The 27,348-nt window shown below is 32.5% G+C and overlaps 3 protein-coding genes and 1 long non-coding RNA gene across 5 annotated transcripts; 2 read left to right on the top strand and 2 right to left on the bottom strand.

Moving 5' to 3' along the window:
- Positions 1-2,413: 2,413 nt before the first annotated feature.
- LOC137819425 (patatin-like protein 2) lies at positions 2,414-4,392 on the top strand. 2 transcript variants are annotated; one of them, XM_068623276.1, is made up of 7 exons: positions 2,414-2,637; positions 2,725-2,909; positions 3,000-3,153; positions 3,230-3,376; positions 3,460-3,712; positions 3,813-3,981; positions 4,074-4,392. In XM_068623276.1, exons 1-7 carry the CDS (start codon positions 2,455-2,457, stop codon positions 4,195-4,197), a joined length of 1,215 nt encoding a protein of 404 aa, XP_068479377.1. In that variant the 5' UTR covers positions 2,414-2,454; the 3' UTR covers positions 4,198-4,392. The 2 variants fall into 2 exon arrangements, with proteins under 2 accessions (XP_068479377.1, XP_068479378.1); XM_068623277.1 differs by lacking the exon at positions 4,074-4,392 and having other exon boundaries at positions 3,460-3,711; positions 3,838-3,977.
- A 7,954-nt stretch (positions 4,393-12,346) lies between these two features.
- On the bottom strand, positions 12,347-13,407 carry LOC137813542 (uncharacterized). Its single transcript, XM_068615869.1, has 2 exons — positions 12,717-13,407; positions 12,347-12,645 (listed from the first exon to the last, which is right to left on the bottom strand). Exons 1-2 carry the CDS (start codon positions 13,405-13,407, stop codon positions 12,347-12,349), a joined length of 990 nt encoding a protein of 329 aa, XP_068471970.1.
- Positions 13,408-17,585: 4,178 nt separating this feature from the next.
- Positions 17,586-18,864, bottom strand: LOC137813533 (uncharacterized). The gene is made up of 5 exons (XM_068615856.1): positions 18,807-18,864; positions 18,669-18,730; positions 18,248-18,526; positions 18,067-18,168; positions 17,586-17,990 (listed from the first exon to the last, which is right to left on the bottom strand). The coding sequence occupies exons 1-5, from the start codon at positions 18,862-18,864 to the stop codon at positions 17,586-17,588; spliced, it is 906 nt and encodes a 301-aa protein (XP_068471957.1).
- Positions 18,865-25,359: 6,495 nt separating this feature from the next.
- On the top strand, positions 25,360-26,530 carry LOC137819268 (uncharacterized). Its single transcript, XR_011082263.1, has 3 exons — positions 25,360-25,702; positions 25,793-26,154; positions 26,231-26,530. It is a non-coding gene; the product is annotated as an uncharacterized lncRNA (long non-coding RNA).
- Positions 26,531-27,348: the final 818 nt, after the last annotated feature.

Raw genomic sequence — 27,348 nt, 5'->3', positions numbered from 1 at the left:
TTAGGCACCAATCAGAAAATGATTGATATGAAGTTGTTTAGTTTTGAAGGCATAATATAATTAAGAGCCATAAATCCATATGGTTTTTTTTGGGAACAAAAGAGGGCATATTAGACATTTATGTGGGATATGATTGAGGCATGCTGATATGTTTAAAATAAGTGGAAGATTAGAGTTTTTTTTTATAAAAAGGACTTTTATGGCCAATTTTTGTTTTGTATATATTTCTTTTATAAAAGGATTGAGACAATTTAATTATTCCTTTATATATATATATTATTTTATTTTTTGGATAAAAAAAAGTGGTTGATCTTTAATAATTGGTAGTATTAAATATTTTAAGTAAACCTACCTCTCCTAATAAATCTGTCTAAATGGGTTGGGGTTTATGGGTTCCTTTATTATTATTTTTATCAGCTAAAAACATATATAAATAAATAAAGGTATCCATTTAAAAAGAGAAAGATCAAATCTTTCTAAAACAACTAAAAAAAGTTGTAGTTAGGTGATATTTCCTGCATTTATACAATATTTCATATATGCAAACCAACAAATATGCGTTACAAAAAGCTTAAAAAAAATATAAAAAAAAACCAACTTTAAATCGTATCCAGGAGCTTCCTTGTTATATGAGCTATATTTTATGTTTTTTAACTTTAAAAATTAATTTTATATTTTTAAATTTAAACTAATTTAACTATCTGGTTAATAAACATTTTTTTTATCAATCAATTAAAAATAAAATAAATGGGAGTACCCTATTCCATATAAAAATAAAATAAAACTTTAAGCAAAAATAGCAGGAAATACTAAATGTTCTATCCATCCTCAACAAGAGCATCACAAGCCTTCCAAGAAACATATACTTTCTCATGCACTCTCCTGAAGACTTAACATAAATAAAATAAATCCCTGCAACATTACAAATTCACCAGTTCCTTACAACTTGGATATATTTTTTGACAAAATACCTCACTACATACCAAAAAACAGTTTAGCCCATGACAGTATACATATTTAAAATGTATACATATTCAAAAGGAAAATGATAGTTTGACAACTCTTGAAGTTGTATATAATCACTTATGTGATAGGTTTAGAAATAAATATATATAATAAAGAATAAATTTATAATTAAATGATATAAAAAAATATTAAAATAATAATATTGGGAGTTGTAATGTGGTTATATAAAAAATTAGGTTTTTCAATGTATCATTATACCTTATTTAAAATCTTTAGCTTTCCTTGATAACCAAAGCTTCGTGCTCCTCTTAAAGTGGTAGAGAAGATAGTTGTTCTCCTCCTAACTCAGACCACATTTTGAGTAGGATAGCAAACTAGGGTGACCCGTCAACCGCTCCACCATCAATTAGGCGAGGCGGGTTAAATTTTTGAACTTGTCAACCGATATTAGATCAGTCTGCCTAACTCGTTAATCTGGCAGATCACAAGCGGGGTAGAATGGGATAGCCTGTCAATCCGTTCGTATTTGTGTTTGGTAATTTTAAAAAGGAATCTCATGTGTTTAGGAATTAAAATTGACAGTGGTCAATGTTTTATATAGAATTTAATTTACATTAATTTCTTTATAGATCATTTTATTCATTGAAGTATTGTTAATATCCATTACTACAACCAAGTAAATAGATCCAAAACAAAATAATTAAAAAAAATATTTAAAAAAGTAGCGGAGCAGTCCACCCTCTCACGAGATGAGTTACTAATTACAACCTGTAGAACTTGAGAGGTTAACGTGACTCATCTCACTTTTGACATGCCAGTGGCAAATCAGAACAAAACATGTAGAACTTGTCTGTTTTGTTATCCTAATTATGAGTATAAATGAACAGTGACACCTTGAGTTGTGGGGACTAGAGCCCTGAGAACCTCACACGGACAAGTAGCGAACCTGCAAAAAATGAAAAATAAAAAAAAAAAAAAAAAAATCTGCAAGAGAAGACGCTATGTAACAAATTTCAAACATTCAACTTCAACAACTTGAGCGAGAAGATGTGAAAGTTATAGGGACCTAATAATGTCACATTTAATCACCATAGAATTTTAGGTTTCTTTTTTCATGAATGTAGATTTTGTGTTCAATGTGAGGAGTCTGAATCTATTAGTGCCTCAAATTCATCTTGCATTATATTAGGTGTTTCCAAATGGATAACTTTGGTAAAAGTAAAGTCTTAAAAAATCAGTTGTGCATTTGCTTTTAATGTTGATTAATGATGAGGATGGACAGTGGATTTTATTGTATTATCCTCTCCTTTTGGAATCACTGAAAACTCCAAAGATTTTGTAAGCAATGAACGGCATTATCATGCATAAAAAAAACATTTGTTTAATCATGGTACTTGCATCTATCCTCCAAACTATTTCTATAAATAGACTTACCCCATTTGAGCACAAAACACAGTAATTGAGTACAATATTCTTGTGAAGCAATTAATGGCTCATTTGGTTTTGTTTTTTGTTTTGGTGTTTGGGGGGCAACTGATTGGTGGATTGAGTACCCAAAAACTACCTCCACCAGACTATGGAAGCATGATAACTATTCTGACCGTTGATAGTGGTGGTATCAAGGGGATTATTCCAGCAAAAGTTCTTGATCACTTAGATAAGGCTCTTAAGGTTGATTATTGTGGTTAATACTATGCATGTATTGAAATGGCATGAATGAATATTTATGAGGTTAATTTGAATTTGGTTGAGTTGCAGGCTAAGAATCCAAATGCAGATATAGCACATTATTTTGACGTGATAGGAGGGACTAGCACTGGTGGACTCATGACAGCTATGTTAGCCACCCCAAGCCCTCAGAATCCTAATCGTGCTGCCTTTAGTCCTGCACAAATTGTAGACTTCTACAAACAAAATGGCCCTAATATATTCAAAGCATCTGGGTATATCTAATAATATTAATATTCTCACAACGCAACATCATCAATGTTAATATTCTATCAATTTCTGATGATGAAACAACCAACATGCAGAGTTTTCCCCGGTCCCTTATTCGATGGGGAGCCTTTACATAACATAACCCGTGAACTGTTGAGAGACACACGACTTAGTCAGACACTCACCAATGTTGTAATCCCAGCTGTCGACCTCAAGACACAAAAGCCAGTTATATTCTCAAACTACAAGGTTAGCAGCATATCCTCGTATTGAAAACATACATTAATAACCAAACACCAATTAATATAATGTTTTGGTGATGCAGCTGAAGAATGTTCCCTACTTCAATGCCTTGATGTCGGACATATGCATATCCACTTCAGCTTTACCCGTGGCTCTACCAGTCTACTATTTTGAGAATGATGGTGTTGAGTTCAATATGATTGATGGTGGTTTAGCAGCTGGGGATCCGGTAAAGTAGTTTAATTATTGATTACAAATATGAATCATGATACAAGGTATCAAGTTTAACACTATCAAGTTTAATTTCACCAGACACAAGCAGCAGTGAGTGAAGTGTTACAACACTATGAATATCCCAAAATCCTAGTGTTGTCTTTAGGAACTGGAATCACAAAATTTGTGGACATCTATGATGCTCAGATCGCTTCCAATTGGACAGATTCTGACTGGCTTTCTAAGGAAAATGCGGAACTTGTCCCTTATGCTTCTGCAGCCATTACTGAATACAACCTTGCTTCACTCTTCTCAGACTTTCAACCCAACAGTAGCTACCTTCGAATTCAGGTATTTCTTTTCATATATTGGTGGTAAGAGGTTTTCATTTCTCTTAAGAATTATTTATAGTTTTGGATTATATATTGATGAATCTTGTAACCAATGGCAAGAATACAACTTGAATCCTGATTTTAGTGACCCGAGTAATGTTACACAAGAAAACATGGACGGCCTTGAAGACACCGGAAAACAACTGTTACAAGAAAAAGTTGTAAAAAGGAATTTGGATACTTTTGATCTAGAACAAGCTGTAGAAACAAATGCTGAGGCTCTTGACAGGTGAAAAAAATAATGAATTCATTACCTTCTGGTTTAGTCAATTATTAATTTAACTAGTTTTGAGGATAATGGTTTTATGTGTTTTTATGAAGGCTTGCTGATATTTTGTATGGAGAAAGACAGCATCGTCTGAAACGAAAATCTATGGAAAAAGGAGGAAGACCATTTCCTCAAACTCTTAGGGTTCCTTCAGAAAAACTCAAGCAAGTTATTTAATGTCAATTGTATGAGGTTGTATTAATTATGTTGTACTTTTGTATAGAATAAGGTTGAAGGTATGAGAGTTATGTGCAACTCTCTTAGCTAGCAAAAACCATGAATAATGCAGCAAGCATCTGTGTCATGAGAGTTCTATGCATCTCTTTGTGAATGTGATAAGCATCAATGTATAATAATATTATGTTCAACGAATGTGAGTTCTGTGCAGTTCTTTTCTTTTTCTTCTGTGCATAAAAGACAACGTTTGAACGAATAGATAATTAGTTAAGTTTGAATTCATAGAAAGAATTAATTTCTATAAATGGGTTTGAGATTATGATTGATGGGTTTGAGATTATGATTGATGGTTTAGTTTAAGATAATGTTGGATTAATAATTCTTTCATCAACTTGCTTCTGTCTTTTATTTCTTTTATAATTCATATTGATAAGTGCAAAATGATGGATGAACTCCCACGTGTTATTATCTGAATTATGTCTCATGTTTTATATAAAAATATGTCACTACAAGAAAAAAAGGTTTTAATAGAGGTTATTTAGTGGAGGTTAATATAACCTTAGGAATTGATTTAATTAATGGAGGTTTTTTCTAAAACCTCAACAAAATAACAGAGGTTTTTTAACCTTAGCTAAATTCCAAAGGTTTATTCTAAAACCTCAGTAAAATAACAGAAGTTTTTTTAACCTTTATTAATTTCCAAAGGTTTATTTTAAAACCTCCGCAAAATAAGAAGGTTTTTTTAACCTTCGTTAATTTCCAAAGGTTTATTTTAAAACCTCCACAAAATAACGAAGGTTTTTTTAACCTTTGTTAATTTACAAAGGTTTATTTTAAAACCTCCATAAAATAACAAAGATTTTTTTAACCTTCGTTAATTTCCAAAGGTTTATTTTAAAACCTTCGTTAAATTCTAAATATTTATTCTAAAATCTCATCAAAATAATAGAGTTTTTTAATTTTTTTTCAGTGTTAAAAGTTTATTGTAAAACATCAATAAAATATTTTATATTTTATATTTTCTCAATTCTTAATAAATAGATATAATTAAATTTTTTAGTGAGTTTAGCCTAAACTGGTATATATATTTAAATATGCTTTGAACTTAGGTCTTAGAGGTTGATTTATTAATTGAAGTTAGAAGGCACTTCATTAATTGAAATTATTATTCAATTCTTAAAGATTGTTTTTATGAATTTCAATAAGTAAAAATAAGTTGTTTGTGAAGTGACATTAACTTATCACATATATACATCATCATAATTTATTTTTTGGTTACATTTGCAGTATCAAATTTTGAAGAATCAGATACTGGAAACTATTCATTATAATAATATTAATAATAATATTTATAATAATATTAATAATAATATTTATAATAATATTTATAATAATATTAATAAAAATATTTATAAAAATATTTATAATAATATTTATAATAATATTTATAATAATATTAATAATAATATTTATAATAATATTTATAATAATATTAATAATAATATTTATAATAATATTAATAATAATATTTATAATAATATCAATAATAATATTTATAATAATATTAATAATAATATTTATAATAATAATAATATTTATAATAATATTAATAATAATATTTATACTAATATTAATAATAATATTTATAATAATATTAATAATAATATTAATAATATTTACAATAATATTAATAATAATAATAATAATAATAATAATAGTAATAATATTAATAATATGAATAATATTAATAAATATTAATAATATTAATAATATTAATAATATGAATAATATTAATAAATATTAATAATATGAATAATATTAATAATATTAATATAATATTAATTATAATAATAATATTAATAATAATGTTAATATAATATTAATATGTATAAATTATGTTAATAATTATAAGTAAAATAAAAATGATAATATGACTAAAGAACTTCTCTGGTTAACCCTTCCTTGATTACTAGTGGGTCCTTAAGGATCACCTATTACATGCACAAACAAAAAATCATGATCATCTTATATATAACCATAGCATTAGAACCAAACTTTTTAAAGTCACTGATACCTCTGTTTTTTCTTTTAACAAATAGATTCAAACTGCCCGTGAACAATCATCCACAATTGTCAAAAAATATGAAGCACCACAGGATGAAGGAGTTTTATAACTGATACCTCTGTTTTTTCTTTTAACAAATAGATTCAAACTGCCCGTGAACAATCATCCACAATTGTCAAAAAATATGAAGCACCACAGGATGAAGGAGTTTTATAAGGACCCCATAAGTCACAATGAATTAAATCAAAAATATTCAAAGCTTGATGCGCACTTAAGAAAAACTTATCTCTCGTTTGTTTCGATTTTTCACAAACTTCACAAACTGTATTCAACTCATCACGAGTACATTTCCCACTTATATCAGGAAGCATTTGCACAATCTGAAATGACGGATGTCCTAATCTTTGGTGCCAAAGTGCTAGTTAATTTTCCATCTTGACATGACATGCTTGAGTCTTCCGTACCCCACGATACCAATAAAGCCCATCTTTCCGTTCACCTGCTCCAATCAGCGTCCTCGAAGTGCGGTCCTGTATAATACACAATTTATCAGTGAATGTTACAACACAATTTTCTTTATCCGTCAATTGAGGTACTGAAAGTAAAATTGCATTTTAATTTGGGAACATAAAGGACATTTTTCAATTCAAGTCCTTCTTCAAGAGTCACTGTTCCCTGTTCGCAAGCTAGAACACGTTCACCATCTTATATATAATGTCCTTTACATTAACTTTAACTGACGACATATTTTAAGGATGATATTTGAACATAATCAGAAAACACACAATTAAACATTATTTATATATACAAATAATTTTACGTTATTGTACGTAATTATAGACATTATTTATATATACAAAATAATTGTTTTTTTTTATCAGCAAAAAGATTAAATAACAGGAACATTTAAAGGGTGGTTCAACCCTTATACATACCTAAAAAATATGAGACAATTTCTTTGGTCTCTCAAACCAACAAATAGAGAGACAAACAAATCTACCACTAAAAACCCGTATAGTCTGTTCACTTTCAAGACTAACCCGTACCAATTCAAAACTAACCCGTACAAACTCAAAACCAAACCCAATACAATCTCTTTGCAACCACAACAAGGGGCAAAAAGAACAACAGAAGTTAAGAACAACAAATAACCCAACCGAAGGAGTAACTCTTATAAAAGCTCACTTTATTGAAAACATACAAGCCTTAGGATCAATGCACCACTCCACTCAGAAAGTAAAACTAGCAGAAACAGTTTTAGAAGTTACCCAAGACCAAGCCTTTAATTGTGCCAAAGTGAACACTTCCGAATGATCGATCACCCCTCCTTGGAAAATATGTTTATTCCTGTGCTTCCATAATTCACTAACTACAGCTATCCAAACACAATTCCAAACTACATTAACCTGGACAGGAGCATTTAGCAAAATAAAATGCAAGAAGTGAGCTGTTGGGACAGCATGGTCAACCGACGCAATCCCTAACCATGTATAGCACTGATTCCAGACTAACCAAGCTATCCTGCAGTCAAAAAACATGTGTTTTGTCGACTCCATAGCCATCCTGCAAAAACTACATAGATTGGTATCCACCAAAACTCCACGTCTCTCCAAGTTAGCTTTTGTGACAATCGAATTAATCAACACAAACACCCTCCAAGCGATAATCTGTGCTGAGGGCAAAGCAGTAATCTTCCAGAGGAAGACAAACACACTTTTTCCCTCAACAGGGCCTCTTAAAAGATCATAGGCAGATTTTACCGAGAAACCACTATCCTTACCAGCCTTCCAAACTCGACTATCTGCAGAATTCAAGATAGGGGTCTTTCCATGCACTTCTTGTAACAGCTGGACTTCCTAGCATATTTCCCGATCAAACAGACCTCTCCTCCAAATTAACTTCCACTCCCATCTATCATTAACCCACTCCCCACAAGACTGTAAACTACCTTCTTTATTACCACACAAAGAGAACAATCTTGGGAATTTACTTCTCAAATCTTCGTTGCCCACCCAAACATCTTTCCAAAACAAAATATCCTTCCCGTCTCCCACTCTCCACTCGCAACAATTCTCAAAGGATTTACCCCAATCCTCCATCCCCCAAACCCCCTTCAAGTCTCTCCACCAGCTGGAATCCTTAGCATTACTCCTTTGTTCTTGCAAATTTCTCCAGCCTCCGTATTTAGATTCAAGAATTTCTTTCCACAGACCATCCTTCTCAGTCTCCAGACGCCAAATCCACTTTCCCAGCAGTGCTGCATTGAAAAACCTTAAATTCAAAATTCCAAGACCACCAGCTTCTCTAGGCTCGCACACCTTTCTCCACGAGACCCACGCTACTTTCCTTCCTTCATCTCCCCATCCCCACAAAAACCTTCTCTGTACCTTTTCAAACTCCTTTAACACAGCAACAGGCAGTTTGTACATGAATAAATAAAACAACGGAATGACAGAAAGCACCGACTTAATAAGACACACTCTCCCTGCCAACGAGAGAAATCTGCATTTCCATCTACCCAACCTGCTCTTAACTCTTTCTAATACACCGTCTCAAAACGAGACTCGCTTGTGACTCCCCCCAACGAGCAACCCCAGATATTTGAAGGGAGTTTTCATCACTTCACAATTAAGGGTTGCAGCATACTGCTGAATCACAGTATGATCAACCCCCACCCCTCCAATTCTACTTTTTGAGAAATTAACCTTCAAACCAGAGGCTAATTCAAAATAGTGCAGGATAACCTTCAGATTGCAGACCGATTTAAAATTCGCTTCACATAAAAACAGAGTATCATCTGCATATTGAAGCATGTTCACCTTAACCTTTTGTGCCCCAACCTCCAGACTTTCCACCAAATTCTTCTCTACAGCTATCCTTACAACGCCTGCCAATCCTTCTGCCACAATGCGAAACAAGAAAGGCGCAAGAGGGTCACCTTGACGAAGACCCCTCTTTGGACAAAATTCTAAGGTAGGACTCTCATTTACAAGCACGGACACAGAGGAAGAAACCAAACAAGATTTAATCCATCTGATCCATTTTTCGCAGAAGCCTAGCCTTCCAAGCATGTAGAATAAGAACTCCCAGCTTACAGAGTCATAGGCCTTCTCGTAATCAACTTTAAAATAAACACAACTCTTCTTCCTTCGCTTCACCTCCTCTAAAACCTCATTTGCCACGAGGACACTATCCAATATGCCCCTTCCTTCCAAGAAAGCTGATTGCTTGGGATCAATCAACTTACTCATCACCTTCTTCAACCGGAGAGACAAAACCTTCGAGACAATTTTGTATAAACAACCTACCAAAGAAATAGGTCTGAAGTCGCTTAGCTGCTGCGGATTGTCCATCTTGGGAACCAAACAGATGAAAGACGCGTTTGACCCCCTGGGCCAACATCCTCTATCTGCAAACTCATTCACTGCCTTCAGAACATCCTCTCTAAAGATCTCCCAACAAAACTTTAAAAAACCAAAGTTAAACTCGTCAGGACTGGGACTCTTCGAGCTTTCACAACTCCATATTGCAACTTTAACTTCTTCTTCAGAAATATCTTCTACTAGCATTCTATTTTCCTCCCCAGAAACTGAACTGAAAGCAACATTATCCAACCTTATAGGAACCCCCTCAAATTAATCAAACCGAGATTTAAAAAAATTCCTAACCTTATCCTTTACCACCTCTGTATTATCACACCATAGGCCATCCACAAAAACTCCATTTAAGCCATTTCTCGCCCTCCTCCACTTCACAACCGAATGAAAAAAGCTTGTATTGAGATCCCCATGTTGCAACCACTGATGACGAGCTTTTTGCTTCAAAATAGCCTCTTGCTTAAAAAGGAACCGACTGTATTCTACCAGCAACACCCGCCTCTCCTCCCTACCCTGCTCGTTTAGATCACTTTCATCATCTCTTTCATCCAGCTCTTGAACTTTCTTGACCAACTTATCCCTTTCAAGGTTCACATAACCAAAGACCTCCCTATTCCATATTTTTAAATCAGCCTTCAGCTTTTTCAATTTTTCTTTAAACACAAACATGCCTCCGCCCTGTACCTCGTAACTATGCCATTTGCTTCTGACAAAATCTTTAAACCTCTTGTCACTCTGCCACGCATCCAAACTTCTGAACGGTTTCGGACCCCAATCCACTTTTGAGACCTTAAGCACTAAAGCGCAATGATCAGAAACAATTCTGCTTAAAACAAATTGTTTACAATCCGGCCACACATCCAGCCATTCCCTGGACACCAAGACCCTGTCAATTCTACTTTTAACTGACCCATTTGGCTTGTACTAAGTAAATTTTCTCCCTACCATCGGTACATCCACAAGCTCAGAATTTTCAATAAAGTCATTAAACCCTCTGATATCTCTGCTGTAATCAGACGTGGAGAACAAACTCCTTCTCTCTTCCTGTCTCCTAACAGAATTAAAGTCTACAATCACGCACCACACCCTATTGTTCTGGCGTCGTTTAAGCTCACCGATGTCTTCCCAAAGAACCTTCTTTTCCCTCAACAAGCTTGGACTATAAACGTTAACTATAACAACCTGAACCCCTCCACCACCCTTCCACACCCCTTCTACAGCAGAGAAATTGTTACCTCTGACAAAATTGACGAGTTGGAATTGGTTGTTTCTCCACATAGTTATGATCCCTCCTGCATTATTTTTAGCACCAACTTCAATCCACCCAATATCATTAGATCCCCACAAATGAAAAATCAACTCCTTACTAACCTTGTCGCATTTAGTCTCCTGTAAGCATAACATATCTGCCTGTTCTTTGCTGACCAGATCTTTAATATATTTTCGTTTAATACCCCCTCCTATCCCTCTTATATTCAGACTAACAACCTTCATCATCTGAAACACTGCTCTCCTTCCCAACAACTTTCTGCTTACCGCTGTCTCGATTTTCCGAAGATTTTAACTTGCTAATAACAATTTCCTCGTCACCAATAAAGGAGAACCCGAGTTCCTTTCCTATGCTCCACATTCTAGCAGCTTCAAAGTTATCGTTTTTCAATCGATTAAGCCTAGATCCATATTGGACAGCACTGTCGATGCTTCGGCTGAGAGGAACATAGGACTCACGACTAACATTAACGTCCAACAAAGCTCGAGGTTGTGAGCCTGTTCCTCTAAAATTGACCAAAGGGACACAGTTGAACTCGCGACTTACAAAGCTTCCATCCATTTGACGGGTCACACCATTGATTGAATAAGAAGGATTCGAGACCTTGTTTTCACTTCCATTTAAACTCCTCCGACCGTCCGCCACCGCACTACTGAACTGCTGACCTACTTCATCTTCCCTCCCATTCACCATACTCGCACCCTCACAACCTCCTATGTCTCCGCTCCACCCCAATCTTCCGACTTCGTCGATCGAATTGGCACCAATTGCCGACGACGGCGTGGACACAAGACTGCCACCTGCCGCTGCACTCAAGTCCACATAAAGAACTCCACCGCTGGACAGCGCTGCTCCGCGAACGCCCCTATCGGACGGTGATAACCTTCCGTTTAAACAAGCGGACCATCCACCAGAACCGCAACCAACCAGTGCAGGCCGCGACACCTCTTCGCCGCCAACCACTATAGGTCGCGACGCCTCCTTACCGCCAACCACCGCAGACCGCATCGCCTCTACGCTTGCAAGCTCCTCTGTGACAACGCACGTGGCAGCCGCCGCCACCGCTGACTCAGTCCCAACCCTAGACGCGTGTCTTTCTTGGGCCAGAATAGGCCCAACACAAATTAGGTCATCAAACCATTCCTTCTCCTGAGAAATTAATGCGTCATTAAGACCAATATTCTTTTCTGCACAACCACCTGACTGGGCCCCACTAACTTTAATGCTCTCCTCTAGTTTTTTTGAAAAAACTATTGGGTTACCAAAGTAGGAAAAATCATAATCCAAGTTGGACAGATTTACCCCAGAATTACACATAGCACCTACTTCACCTAGCATAGACTGACTCTTTCCGCAATGATTGTATTTGCATGCGCCACCTTCACCATCTAGCAAGCTTCCATTCACCTCCACAGGATACTGAACCGTTTCCTCCTCTCATTCTTTTGGTTCAAACCCTTCGCCAAGCTCCGAGTCTAGAGAATTAACAGACCCAACTCCTCCGAATTCAACTAAGCTTGCTTTGGATTCTTCCTCACAAACCACTCCCCATTGACGATCAAGGAGCCTCTGCATGGCAACCGGAACCTCTAACTCTTCTTCAAAGGATACGTTGCATAACTTGCCATTAATCTGCACTTGCTTTACCAACTTTTCCACACTTCCTATCGGGATTCTGACACGCAACCGAGCAAACTCGACCACCTCCCTTGTTATCGTGGCCTCGTCAATCTCTACTAACGAACCAACAAGAGACCCAATAGTTTCGAAACACTAGTAGCTCCAAAGTGCCAGCAGGACACCCTACATCGGACCCAAACGAATTTTTCATCAACCACAGAACTAGCATCCCAAGGGACGAGAGACTCGAAAATTCCATCTAACAAGTCTTTGTTTCCAGCAACTATCTTCTCTAACACTCCCAGTTCATCACAGGATAACAACACAAACTTCTCCCCTAAGGACCTCAACTTCACTGAATTAAAACCACACAACATAAAACTTTCCTTAATGGACATCACATTTTTTAACTCAATAAGTCTCCCTACAAAACACTCCTCCAACCACTTTGTAGACTCTACTACAACTTGGAAGCAATCCATACTCGCGTTCTGGACCTTCTTAGAGGCAGACTCATCTCCGTCCCTAACCACCTGAGCAAATGTTCTTTGTTGATTCTTCTGCCTCCAAGTCTTCCTTACCTGTTCATGCTTCCTTCTGCCACCCACCTCAGGTTTGAGTGTTTCCTTCCTCCTAAACTTAGGTAGATTTACCCGCAACTTCCAAAGCCCAATCCAAATAGCATCAAGCCTCCTCTCTAAAGCGTGTGCATCCACCACCCCTTGAAAACTCACAAACCCGAAACGCCGGTTTCCGGAGTTGAGTCTTCTTAAAATAAAGACGTCGGCGACCCTTCCCCACCTTTGAAAAATCTTCCACATGTCCCTTTCCGCGTACTCATGAGGAAAATTTGTGAAAAAAAACTTCACTTCCGCCATGTACAAGTACAATGATTGCTTGGTTGCACTTGCAGAATAGAAACTAGAGAACCATTATATACAAAATAATTGTTCGTTGTACGTAATTATACAATTATATAAACTTATATTAAAAATAATTATTAAAATCTAAAATCAAACATATTTTTTTTATTAAAAATTTGGTAGGTTCATTTCCCTCCTTTAAAACTAATATTTTTTTAAATAACCTTAATCTAATATAAATTAAAAAACTAAATAACTCTTTCAAATTGATTTACCACTAAAACAATTCATATCCAAATAATGAAATAAATTAAATTAAATGATTGAATGTAAATTTTAAAATATTAAATCTAAATTATATTAGTGATGCAACTAAACCCATGTCCAAGACTAGTTTTATCCATTTTTTTCATCATAAATACATCAAAACTTCTAATTATTTAAATAAAAGATTATATGAAAATAACAAAAGGAATCAAATGTAATAACTAAAAAAGTAAACTAAATTTAAGTAAAACGTTAGTTCAATTATATTTTTAATTTTGAAATCAATTTAGAATAGCTTCCTGGAAGACAATTCAATTCGTGGGATAGAAGATAATATAATATGGACATTTCATTTTTTGTCACATTCATTTCAATGGATATCGACGAAAAGTCTTCTGAGTGCGTTCAAATTCCCCTGAACCACAAGTACGGAAGGAGTTTGGAAATCGAAAGGTTTTGATTTTTGAAATATTTATTTTGTTCATGATTACATATTCGGATGACAATACAATTGAGAAAGATACAACTGATAAACTTAGATTTGATTAACAGAGAGAATACACTTGACTTAGATTTGATTAAGGGTTTAGGGTTTACTTTAATGTATTTAAAATTTTAATGTTTTATATTCTTTGCAGAATAATTTGGAAGGAATAAAACTGATTAACTTTGGAGAGATGTTCTTATATGAAATTCAAGTGTCTCTGAGCAAACTCTCTCCAACTTAAAACTCGACAGAAAATGTGTCCTAAAATTATAAGAAAATACTAATTCATGATTTCATTGAATATTGCTTGATTGAGATATTAAGCTTTGAAGTTTAGAAACAATAATATAATGTCCTTATATAATGTACTTAATAGAACTTTAACTGACGACATTTGAACTTTAATCGATGACATTTGAACGTAATAAGAAAACACACAATTAAACGTTATTTATATATCAAAAATAATTTTAAGTTATTGTACATAATTATAAACATTATTTATATATACAAAATAATTGTACGTTGTACGCAATTATACAATTATATAAAGTTATATTAAAAATAATTATTAAAATCTAAAATTAAATATGATGTTTTTTTATTAAAAGTTTGGTAGGTTCATTTCCCTCCTTTAAAACTAATATTTTTTAAAATAACCTTAATTTAATATAAATTAAAATCTAAATAACTCTTTCAAATTGATTAGGGATTATTGAATTAATGTAAATTTTAAAAGATTATATTAATGATACAACCCGACCCATGTCCAAGACTAGTTTTACCCATTTTTTTTTATAAATACATCAAACTTCTAATTATTTAAATTATTTAAATAAAAGATGGTAAAACAAAATATTAGTTCAGTTGTATTTTTAGTTCTGAAAGTTTTCCTACTTCATTTCAGAATTAGAAGAAAAAAACGAGGAAATACAGTTTTTACAGCGTAACTGCCTCAGTAGCCAGTATCATTCAACCTCTTGATTAGACTTTGTCATTGCAATCGAAATTATTTGAAATAGAGGGCAAAATTCAGAGCTTTCATTCCTTTGTTTTTTTCTTTCTAAAAAAAAAAGAAAGTAAGAAAGATGGGTGTGCCTCTAGCGTGCGTAATAGGATGAAATTCTTTGGAATTGCTTTGTGGTTTTCCTATTTCTATTCATTGCAACTCTTCTGTTTGGACAAGTATGCTCTCAAATGTCTCCATCCATCCAACTTCCTTTGTTCAAATAAAATAATTAGGGTTATAGATTTTCAGATTTCACTTTAACTAATTATTATCAATTCAAAAATTACTAAAATTCTTATCTTTACCCTAATTCTTTTTAAAACCATATTTCTTCACTGTTTCATAACAAACAAATATATGTAACATGAAATAAATAACATATAACAAAATATATTCTCTTTTTCTTATTTTAATTAACAGTAACAGAAAATAAAAATATTAATAAAAAATCATTATAAAGGAACAACTATGATAATTAACTCTTGTGAAAACATTATTAGAGGCATGTGATATGATAAAATATTAAACCCTAAACCTTAAATCCTAATAGTATAACACACAATTAAATATTTATATATCTAAAATAAATTAAAAATTAATGATATTAAGAAATTAAATAATAATTATTAAATTATACATAATTATTATACGAATTTATTGTACGTTATTGTATACAATTATACATTTATATAAAATTATATTAAAAATAATTATTAAAATCAAACATGATGTTTTTTTATAAAAAATTTGGTAGGTTCATTACACTAAACAATCCATATCCAAATAATATCCGAATAATGAAATAAATTAAATGATTGAATGTAAATTTTAAAATGTTAAATCTAAATTATATTAATGATGCAACTAGACCCAGTTTTAAGCACTCTTTTCATGATAATATACATCAAAACTTTTAATTATTAAAATTATTTAAATAAAAGATTATATAAAAATAACAAAACTAACCAAATGTAATAACTAATCAATTAAATTAAATTTAAGTAAAACATTCGTTCAATTAGATTTGTAGTCCTGATCCATATAGAAAAGCTTCCCTCTTGAAGACCATTCAAAAGAAGATAATTAAAAATAAGTTAAAGTCCACCAACAACAATGTAATGTCGTTTACCGAACTTTAATTGACATAATTATAAAAACATAATTGGTTTGTTAAGAGTTTTAGAAATTACATTAACTTTGTATATTTAATTAAAAATAACTATCTTTGGAATATCCTAATATGGTTTTCTTCCACCTAAATGACTTTCCAACCTAAATTTAATTTTAAGGACCATTTAAATATATATATTTATTTATTTATTTTAAGAGATTCTCATTATCTCATTTAACCCATTTAGTACATTTCCTCAATATATTTTCAATTAAAAAAAACAACGAATATACACAAATGTAAAAAAAAAAATAATAAGAAAACAAAAGAAACCAAAATATAAACATAGTGAACAGAATTCACAATTAATAAATAAATATATATATATATAATAGAGTTACTTTTTAATCATTTTATTGAAAACATCTATTGACTTATTAAAAAAACTATTGTTTTTTCCAAATAGATTTAGTTTTTGCAATAATTAATATATGTTACATATAGTTTATAGTTTATTTAAATCTATCCTATAACTTAAATATAAAACAAGTGAAAAATTTAAATAAGACTTTCAAACTAGTGAAGTTCAACTTATAGGAGAAAACATAGTAAACACTACAAGAAAACCACTTATTAGAGTGGGCCAAAAACGGACGCAAAACATTAAAAACGGACGCTTATGCGTCGGTTTTGCGTTCGCTGGGCATCCCACGAGAAAAGGCTGGAAGCAAATTAAAAATAGCGTGGGCCACTATGTTGGACGCACATTGCGTCGGCCTAGCCCACGCAAAGTGGACGCAAAACACAGAAATTGAGCGGACGCAAAATGGCGCACATGTGGCGGCTTATGCGTGGGCCAAACGGACGCATAAGATAAATATGGTGTTTGCGTCGACTAGGCCCACACAAATGAGAACAGATTATGCGTCGGCCAGGCCCACGCAAAAGCCGACGCATATAGGGAAGAAAAAAAAATTATTTTTTTGCAAGCCAGATTACCTGTAAAGAAAAAATCCCAACCAAATCACATTCAGAAAATATCTATCATCCACAAACACATCCAAAGTACAAAAGTAATACAAATAGTTAGACAAAATTTTTATCAATTCAAATATTCAAAATGATATGAATACTTAAAGAAAATATTACAATTAAAATTGTACTTTAAAAATTTAACTAGAAGTAGCAAAATGAATTCCATAGTGATAGGATAAACCTGTAAAAAAATGTAAAGAATATAAATAAATAAATGAAATAATTAAAATACTTAGTATATAATAAAAATGTCAAATAGTTAAACTTACATTATAGAATGCACTTTAAGGAACAGGTTGATCATCCTGTTTTGGATCATACTGATGATCGAATTGTGTTGTGCTTTTCTCACGTTCCATTGAGATAAGTTTATCTTTCATAACATTCAGCTCATCCTCCAAGTGTGCATACTTCTGACTCCGCATACTAAGTTCAGCACGAAGCATTTGATTTTCAACCACATGTGCAAATTGTGAAGTACCAGAAGCAGAGGCTTGGGTGAGAGAAGAAACTCCTTGGCGGATGTTAGCAGCCAAGTCTGCTGTACCATACACCCGACCTCTACTCTTTCCTCCAGCAGCTTCTTTCCATGTTTGAAGCTTAGTTGCAGGATCAAGTTGGTGAACATCGGTATTAGAATCCTGAGAACTATTTACTTGAAGAGCCTTCAAGCGCTTATGATAGTTTTCCTACACAGATCATTAGGAAATGAAAATGTTAGAAAATTAAAATATAAATATAAAACAAGTTAAAAGAATAACTTACATAAGTTTCTCTCGCACGAGAATCAACCCATTCACCCTTCTTATTTGTATGGGTGGCCATAAATAGTTCATCAGGTTCTGGAGGACGACCATATTGACGTTCCTAATAATGTTGTACAATTAAAAGCATTATAGGTAGCAAATGTAAAATGATTTCATGTAAGGCAGTGACAAGTACTTACTAAGATAACTGCAATATCTGAATGTGATTTTCTACCTGTAGAGTGCAGTGCTCCACCACGAGCTGAACTCCTATTGGCTTTATTTTGAGTTGATTTATTTTTGAATTGTTGTGAATCCCAATAGTTTAGAAGTTCAACCCATGTTTGCTCTCCTATCCAATTAGGGCGGACACCCTTTGTCCTAGCCTTGGTCAACATGTCACAAAGTCTTTTTTTGACTTTAGACTCGTAGACCTTCTTAATTTGGCATTCATCATGGGGTGCCCAAGTGACTCTAGTCTGTTAAAAAGAAGAAAATAGTTACTTTGAGTCCACAAGAAAACAAGTGACTGTAGTTTGTCAAAAATTAAAATTACCTGAAAGTCAGTCCATCATTTCAGTTTGTCCTCCTCAGGCATGGCATCATAATGATGATATGGACCTCTAAATTGAGATCGAATGCAATGTCCAATGGCCTCACTAGCAAAATGATTTGGCGTCCAACTACAAATATAAACAAATAAAATTACAAACATAGTAATATAAAGATAAAATTAAATATACATTTAGGATGACTTACCCTCTACCAAGAAGTTGGATGATGACCCTACCAGTAGGGTCACGCTGAACCTCCTCATGGGGGGAGGTCATGCTCTGAAGCAGTAGTGGCACCATGGTCAACATGGTCAGAGAGGCCTTGCACAGAGGCAGCAGTAGTCGGGACAGATGGAGAAGATGTGGTGTGGAGAATGGGATAAGGAGTAGTCTGCACAAATGTACCAAGGGTGGTCTGAACAAATGTACCAGGGGTGGTCTGAACAAATGTACCAGGGGTGGCCTGCACAAAAGTACCCAGGGTGGGCTGCACAAATGTACCAGGGGTAGGCTGGAGTGGAAAACTCTGAGTCTGGTGGAGTGGTGTAGGGACACTCTGATGGTAAGTCGGAGCAGAGAATGATGATCCTGGTGGTACTGGAATACTAAGAGGGTGTGAAGATGATGAAACATGTGTGTGATGAGGTGATATAGTGGGGTGGGGACAAGCATGCCAAAATTCTCCATGCCCAGAGGACGAGAGGATGGAGGAAGACGGGCTAGAAGATGGTGTCGAGGAATGGGATGAAATATATGGACTACCAGGATCAGACGGTGGTAAAATACCAGAATAAGGGATGTTTCCCAGGTCTATAGCTAGCTCACCGTGCATCGATGTAGAAACTCCACGTCTCGGCTGCCCACGCCTAACAATCCTACCATCCCTCCCTCTAGTCCTAACCATTTTTCCTGAAAAATCATCCGTTCATAATATTAGTATAAATATGTAATGATCACATGTTTTGTTTATAATTGACTACAAGTATATACATTAGTCTTCATTGTTATCAAAATCTGAATCGTCAGTGAGTATGTGATGTTCTGAATAATCTTCATTTAAGAGGTCAACATCTTCATCATCGTCATCATTACGTGCTTCAATATCATCATCGTCATCAACTACTTCGACATTAGATGTGTCAGCTAAACATTGTAAATGTTCAATTCTTGTAATTGCTAACACATTAGACGTCTCCTCAGCTTGATACGGCAATTCATCGTTGATGTTGTCAACTTGCACATATCCTCGAGGTTTTGTTTTAATTGGAACACACCACCCACGAAGGTTTTTACATATGTTTGGATAAGTGAGATAATAAACTTGTTTGACCTTCTGCGGAAGAATGAATGGATCATAGGGTCCATATCTGCCACTTAACTTGATTTCAACTAAATTATATTGTGTATGAAATCTAGTCCCAACATTAATTGTAGGATCAAACCATTCACAATAGAAAAGCGGGATGTTCTTATTGAGAGCAACATACTCCAATTCATATATATGATGAATTGTACCTTAAAAGTCATCTTCTCCTCCGCAGTGATACCTTTAACATACAACCCACTATTTGTCTTTTCTTACCATCACCCCATGCCTTTGTATGAAATTTATATCCATTGACGAAGTAGATGTTCCATGATGTTGTCTTTGAATTAGGTCCCCAAGAAAGTCCCTTCAAGTGTGGATTTATTACATTCCTTTCATCGTGAACCTATGTTTTAGTGATAAGAAAACATTACATTTATTTATGAAACTGTGATTTAATAAGAAGCACATATGGGTTTAGGTTACACTTACGTAGCTCTTGAACCATTCGGGAAAATTAGCATGTATGACTGTCGAAGCATCTTCGTCATTGATTGAGTACACTTGTAAGAACAATCTTTAAATATTGATTACAATTAGTTAGCGAATTACACAACTTACAATAATTTAATTCAAATTATGTACAATTAAACTTACTCAATAAATGGTTTGACCTCATCGCAATTGATGAGGACATGAACATGGGCAGAACGATGTTCTTTATCACTTAACCAATAGTCCTTGCTAGAACCACTAGGGCGTCCACATTTATTCAAAACCGACAATGTGCGGGTCTTCCTCATTTATAAATGTTCGAGGATCATTTCTCAAACTTCTATTTGACAAGCTGACACGTTTGAAATAATAAGAGCAAAAATATGTTATCTCACGATGTAGGTAGAATGCACATATTGATCCTTCTACAAGTGCCAAATTATCCACTGATTTCTTTGCATCTCCCATCATCCTAAAGCAAAGTAGTAATTATTATAAGTTGCACATGTTCTTAAACATTAAAATAATTAACATAATGTTTACCTTTCAAAAGGATATAAGTCACTAAATGAACTTTATTCTTTGCATCATCAATATTTTTTTTTCAACACTACAAAAATTAAAAACTTCATAATTATTAAAAATTCTAAATAAATAAAAATTTAAATTATTTAAACCATTACATTAGCCTTACTTGACTTGTCTCTACTGGAAGTTAGCCTTACTTAACAGTTTGATTTCAATTCAAAATAAAGTTGTCAACTTTGATAACAAATGACTTCAAAAAGGCATATGCAAAACTGTATGAATGATCAAGTTTTGTTGTAAAGAAAGATAAAAGAAAAAACCCTAAACAGGCAATCATGTATCTGTACACAAATATCCAAAGCCAAAAACGAGATGGTATTTTTCTATTTGATTAAACATTGCACTATCAATTATTATAAGAAAAAAAAAGAGAACTGAACACAAAATATTTGGTAGAATAATTAAGTTTCATTGACGGGATTCGTTTAATAATTTTAACCAATTAACAAAAGAATTATTTACAACAATTGTTCAGTACAATAAAAGTGGATGAATTCAAATTCAAAATAGGAAAGACGAAATTGAACACCGTTGAGAAACTGCACGAGGCTCATATAAAGGCGCGACAACACAACATATACAGTACAGGACAAAACTCAGGCATAAACTCAAACTCAAAACAAAACTCACAAGTAAAATCAATAATACCAGCAACCACAGCTCAATAATCCAACTCAAAAATCAGTTCAATAATCCAAATAAAAAATACTCAAATCTGAACCTGAGTAGGAGACTAGGCAGGCGGATGAAGCTACGCAGCGGAGGAGGAGTGACGGCCGCGGAGTCAGAGCTGGACACGGAGGAGGGCGACGCGGCTGGACGCGAAGGACAGCAACGCGGAGCAGGGAGAGTTGGACGCGGAGGAGGGAGACCTGTACGTGACGCGGAGGAGGGCGACGCTGAACGATCGAGAGTTGAGGCAGAGGAGGGAGGAGGGCGATGCTGAACGATCGAGAGCTGAGGCAGAGGAGGGAGGAGGGAGACGCTGAACGATGAGAGCTGAGGCGGAGGAGGGAAGAGGGAGATGCGGAGGGACGAGTGAATGTTAGGGTTTTAATTGGGGAATTGGGGCGGTTGGAAAACCGGGAACCAAATTTTTTTTTATATAATCCCAGTATGCGTTGGCCAGGTCCGACGCCGACGCATACTTTAAAATATTTAAAATCAATTCAATTTTTATAAAATAAATTATATTCTTTTTATATAACAAAAAAATTAATTTAATCTAAAAAAAATTAATTTTATTATACAACAAAAACTTTGATTAATTTATAAAAAACAATTTAATTTAATTTATACAATACAAAAATTAATTAAATTTATACATAAAAATATTTAATTTAATTATACAATAAAAATTTAATTTTATTTATATAAAATAATTTATTTTAATTTCTACAACATAAAATTAATTTAAATTGTAAAAAAATATTTAATTTATAAAAAAATATTTAATTTAATTTAGACAATAAAAATTTAATTTTATTTATATAAAATAATTTTTTTTAATTTATACAACATAAAATTAATTTAAATTGTAAAAAAAATTATTTAATTTATATAAATTTTTTTTTTAATTTAGACAATAAAAATTTACTTTTATTTATAAAAAATAATTTATTTTAATTTCTACAACATAAAATTAATTTAAATTTTTAAAAAAAAAATTATTTAATTTATACAAAAATATTTAATTTAATTTAGACAATAAAAATTTACTTTAATTTATATAAAATAATTTAATTTAATTTCTACAACATAAAATTAATTTAAATTGTAAAAAAAAACTTTATTTAATTTATACAACAATAAACAAATTTAATTTATACAAAAACTAAAATAAGTATGATTTTTATGTCACATAACATCTACTACCACAAATATCAATGAACCCTATTATTGAAATTGCTCACGATACCCTCATCATCCCTTCTAACTTATAATTCAAAATCTAATAATGAACTATATTCCATTATTCTAAGTTAATTCTATAATTATCACGAAATGAATCATATTTCTTAAATTGACAATGGACTAGGGTTATTAACTTGTTCCTGCTAAGGGGATGAGACCTAGAAAACTATTGAAGTCTTTGTCTTCGTGTTGGGTGCTTGACTAGGGTCCTTCTCGCCTCGGTCAAGTCTCTCAGGTCTCGGCCAGGTTCCCACTGGTCTCTGTCAAGTACACCAGGTCTCGGACAGCCAGGTGGGTCCCGGTCAGGGAGACCAACTGTCGGTCTCACCCATACCGGTACATAACTTATAATCCAAAATGTAATCATGAACTCTATTCCATGATTTTAAGTTCATTCTATATCACACCCAGTCGAAACTTACTTAATTATGTTACATTTATTAAGAACTAAGTCTATTAAAATTACTATGTCAAAGACCAATTATCTATACATAATACAAATAGAGGGAACTCTCAGGGTAAGTTTAAACACGTGTCATCTCCAGAAAATTTTGAAAAAAAAAATAAAAAAGATTTAATACCAAAAGTAGTAAAATTTCAACCAATCAACACAACACACCTGGACAAACAAAAATGTGACACGTGTCCTGTTTTAAATCTCACTTTCCCGTTTCGTTTCCCCATTCTTCCTCATTTCGCTCTCTTTTTGTTCTCTTTCTTTAACACTCTCTTTCTCTTTCATTCCATTTTTCTCTGAAACCCTAATCTCCTCTTCATCTTTTGCCCCCTTCTCTCCTTTTTTTTCCTTTACTCTTTTCACCATTTCGGCAACTGCAGAGCTGCTCTATTGGAAAGTAGTTTTCCCTAAAAACAGCATTACCCATCTTCAGAAATGGCGCCTTCTTTTTAAATTTGAATTGGTAATGACACTTTCTTTTTCACTATATATTGTGTTGTATCCAACGCCTTTTCATTTTGTGTTTCGTTTTCTTCTCTTCATTCTCCATGGACCAGGTAATGCTTTCTATATTTTTGTTCGTCTCATTATCACGTCTACTTTCTATATTTTTGTTCGTCTCATTATCACGTCTATGTTCTGTTTTTAGGGTTTTGTGATTAATAGATATTTTATTTTTACGGTTAATTTATATTTTTCTGCATTCTAGGGTTTTCGATGGTTTAATCGTTAATGGCGTTGTTGTTTTTTCTGTTTTTTTTTTTCAGTTTGTTGTTTTATGGTTGAAAACCTCAAGATTAACAAAGCACGTAAAAGGTAATGTTTTTCACCTCCTCTTTGGGTTTTTTGTTGCGTCCTCTTCTCATATCCAAGGCACTTTTTGTTTATTTGTTTCTATGTTTCTCGGTTCAAAATTTCTAGGTTTGTTTCCTGCTATTCTAATTGCATTCTGAATTTCTTTTTGCCTTCTTGATGCCTTTAACTTTTTGTTCAAGGTTCTTGCTCATTCTGTACATTTCTCTTTTATCTCAAGTGTTTTCTATTGCAGTTTTTTTTTTATTTTCTGTTCAAGATTATTGTTCATTCTGTACATCTCTTTTGGTCTTTTTCATTTATACCAGTTGTTTTCCAGTTTTGTAAGGCATATGTTCATGAAATTTCTATTTATTTCTTGCTTTTGATATTTTAAATTCTTCATTTGATTTGTTCTTCTGTTCATCTCATACTTTTTTCAACCATTTCATCTGCAGGTTTCCAATCCAGTTTTTTGCTTTTGATTCAAGTTTGAAAATGTTTAAGAGGCAATTGTGTTTGTGTATTATTAGCTTTCATTTTATTATTATTTATTATTAATTATTATTATTTATTCTTTCATTTTTTCATATTATTAGCTTTCATATATTCTTTTTGTATTAAATTAAACAGATTATGATAAATTTTATTTTTTTATATATTATTTTATACTGACACCGTTTGTATTCTTTGATCTTTTTCAATTAATCATTATCATATAGTATTATTGTTGTTAATTATATTCTAGATGCTTCTCTTTTCTTTATAGTAATTTTTAATATATTCTGTGCCCGTTTTGGTTTTCCCATATATTGTGACAGTACTGTGCTTTATACACTACTTTCAAGATCATAATATCTGCTTTCTAGATTTACTTTAACAAGTAATCATTATTTGTTATATTATATTATATATTGTAGCCTTCTTCTGCAGCTGTTCTTCTCAGATATACACTTCCTTTAACATATTAACTTATTTTTTGAATGCTGTTTTTTTAAAAATAGTTCTTGCAGTAAGTAATCATTATGCGAACATTAAAGTAAAGAGATTCTGATAAATTTATACTGACACTGTTTGTATTCTTTCTTCTTTGTCAAGTAATCATTATGATATAGTATTATTATTATTATTAATTATATTCTGGATGCTTCTCTTTTCTTTATATTAATTTTTAATATATTTATATTAATTTTTAATATATTTATATTAATTTTTAATATATACTGTGCCCGTTTTGGTTTTCCCATATATTGTGACAGTACTCTGCTTTATACACTACTTTCAAATCATAATATCTTCTTTCAATATTTACTGCAACAAGTAATCATTGTTATTGTTAAATTATATTATATATTGTAGCCTTTTTTATTTTTATTTTTATTCTTTAAACCCTTATTTAAAGCCATTCATTTATTATTCAGAGTCCTACTTTCTTTCCCACTTCCTTACTTCTGTTGTTCTATTATTCACTGCCATGGCGCCCACTGCTGAAGAAATTGTTAAACTTGACACACGAGGTCTTTTTTGTTCAATGAACATCCGCGATGAAGTATGTATTTTTTGTCGTTATTTTCTTAACTTTTACTTTTATACATTTTCTGCAGTTGCTTAATTTATTTCTTTTTTTCAAAATTTCTAGCTTGGGTATGTTGATCGGGCATTTGCTATTGAGTTTCAAAAAGAACTTGGTGAAGAGTGGACCCTTGCAGATAGCGCAGGCAATCTACATATAGTAGAGTATAACCAAGATTTGTTGTCGCCAGAAATCATGACAGGGTGGTGGACTTTGGCTGATTTTTATGGGTTTGAAGGGGATCACACTATTTTATTCCGTTATGTAGGCCAAAACGCTTTCCATATAACCGTTTATGTGGAAGATGTCCCTGAAATTTATTTCAATCGTTATTTGGAAGAAGTTGAAGGGAGGAACCGTTGACCATTGGTCCCTTTCACCATTTTTCCATGAATTTGTCTCCGGTAGACTTAAATTCAAGTTCTCTGGTGAGTTTATCATTGATTTTTTTGACATGCTATATTGTATTCTTTTTGTTTACTTACTATTTTGATTTTATTGAAGGTTATACCTCCTGGATTTTCTGAATATCTTCGCCAAGGTAGATTCAAAACTGTTACGCTTCATGGACTATTGAAGGATGTTGAATGCAAGGTTTTAAAAGGAAAGTTCCCTTATAGAACCATCAAAATTGGTAGCGGGTGGAAGAATTTTTGTCGTCGTCATTCTTTTCGTTCAGGCCAGAAAATTATCTTTGAATGTGATAGCAGGAACCCATCTTCTCATATCAGGGTTTTGCTGTTTTGAGGACAACTTTTTATGTTAACATGTCTTTTAAGTTTTTTTTTTATGGTTTTAGGCAAAACTTCTCCAGTCGTTGTTTTGAAACGAAGACAAATATTTAATTCTGTTTGTTAGTTGTTAAGTATTTGTTAATTATTACTTAATTTTTGTTAATTTACTTTATTTTTCGTTGTATTCGTCCATTACAGGATGCACGTCTTAGATTGTTCATTCATTATCACAAATTAATTACATAACAATATTCCATTTTTTTAATTAATGCAAATATTAAACTGGAAAATTAATTCAAATACAAAAATATTAATAATATGAATAATATCAACATATAGAATATTAAACTTGAAAATTAATTCAAATAAGACAAATTTAAATTTTTTTAGTAGTATTAAATAATTATTTAACAAAGTTAAAAATAGCAATATTCCATTTTTTAAATTAATGAAAATATTAAACTTGAAAATGAATTCAAATAAAAAAAATAATATAATAATCTTAATAATATATATATGAATAATATCAAATAATATCAACATCAACATATATAATATTTAACTTGAAAATGAATTCAAATAGAAATATTGTAAAATAAGTTTGAAAATTGTTTAATAGTATTAAATAATTAAATAATTATTTAACAAAGTTAAAAATATAAATATTCCATTTTAATAATTCATGAAAATATTAAACTTGAAAATGAATTCAAATACAGAAAATAATATAATAATATTAATACTATATATGAATAATATCAAATGATATTAAAAGAATATTTAACTTGAAAATGAATTCAAATAGAAATATTGTAAAATAACACAGATTGAAAATTGTTTATTAGTATTAAATAATTAAATAATTATTTAACAAAGTTAAAAATATAA

Source organism: Phaseolus vulgaris, chromosome 10, assembly GCF_000499845.2.
Source record: "Phaseolus vulgaris cultivar G19833 chromosome 10, P. vulgaris v2.0, whole genome shotgun sequence".
NCBI lineage: Eukaryota > Viridiplantae > Streptophyta > Magnoliopsida > Fabales > Fabaceae > Phaseolus > Phaseolus vulgaris.
This window is presented reverse-complemented; position numbering and strand designations above follow the sequence as displayed.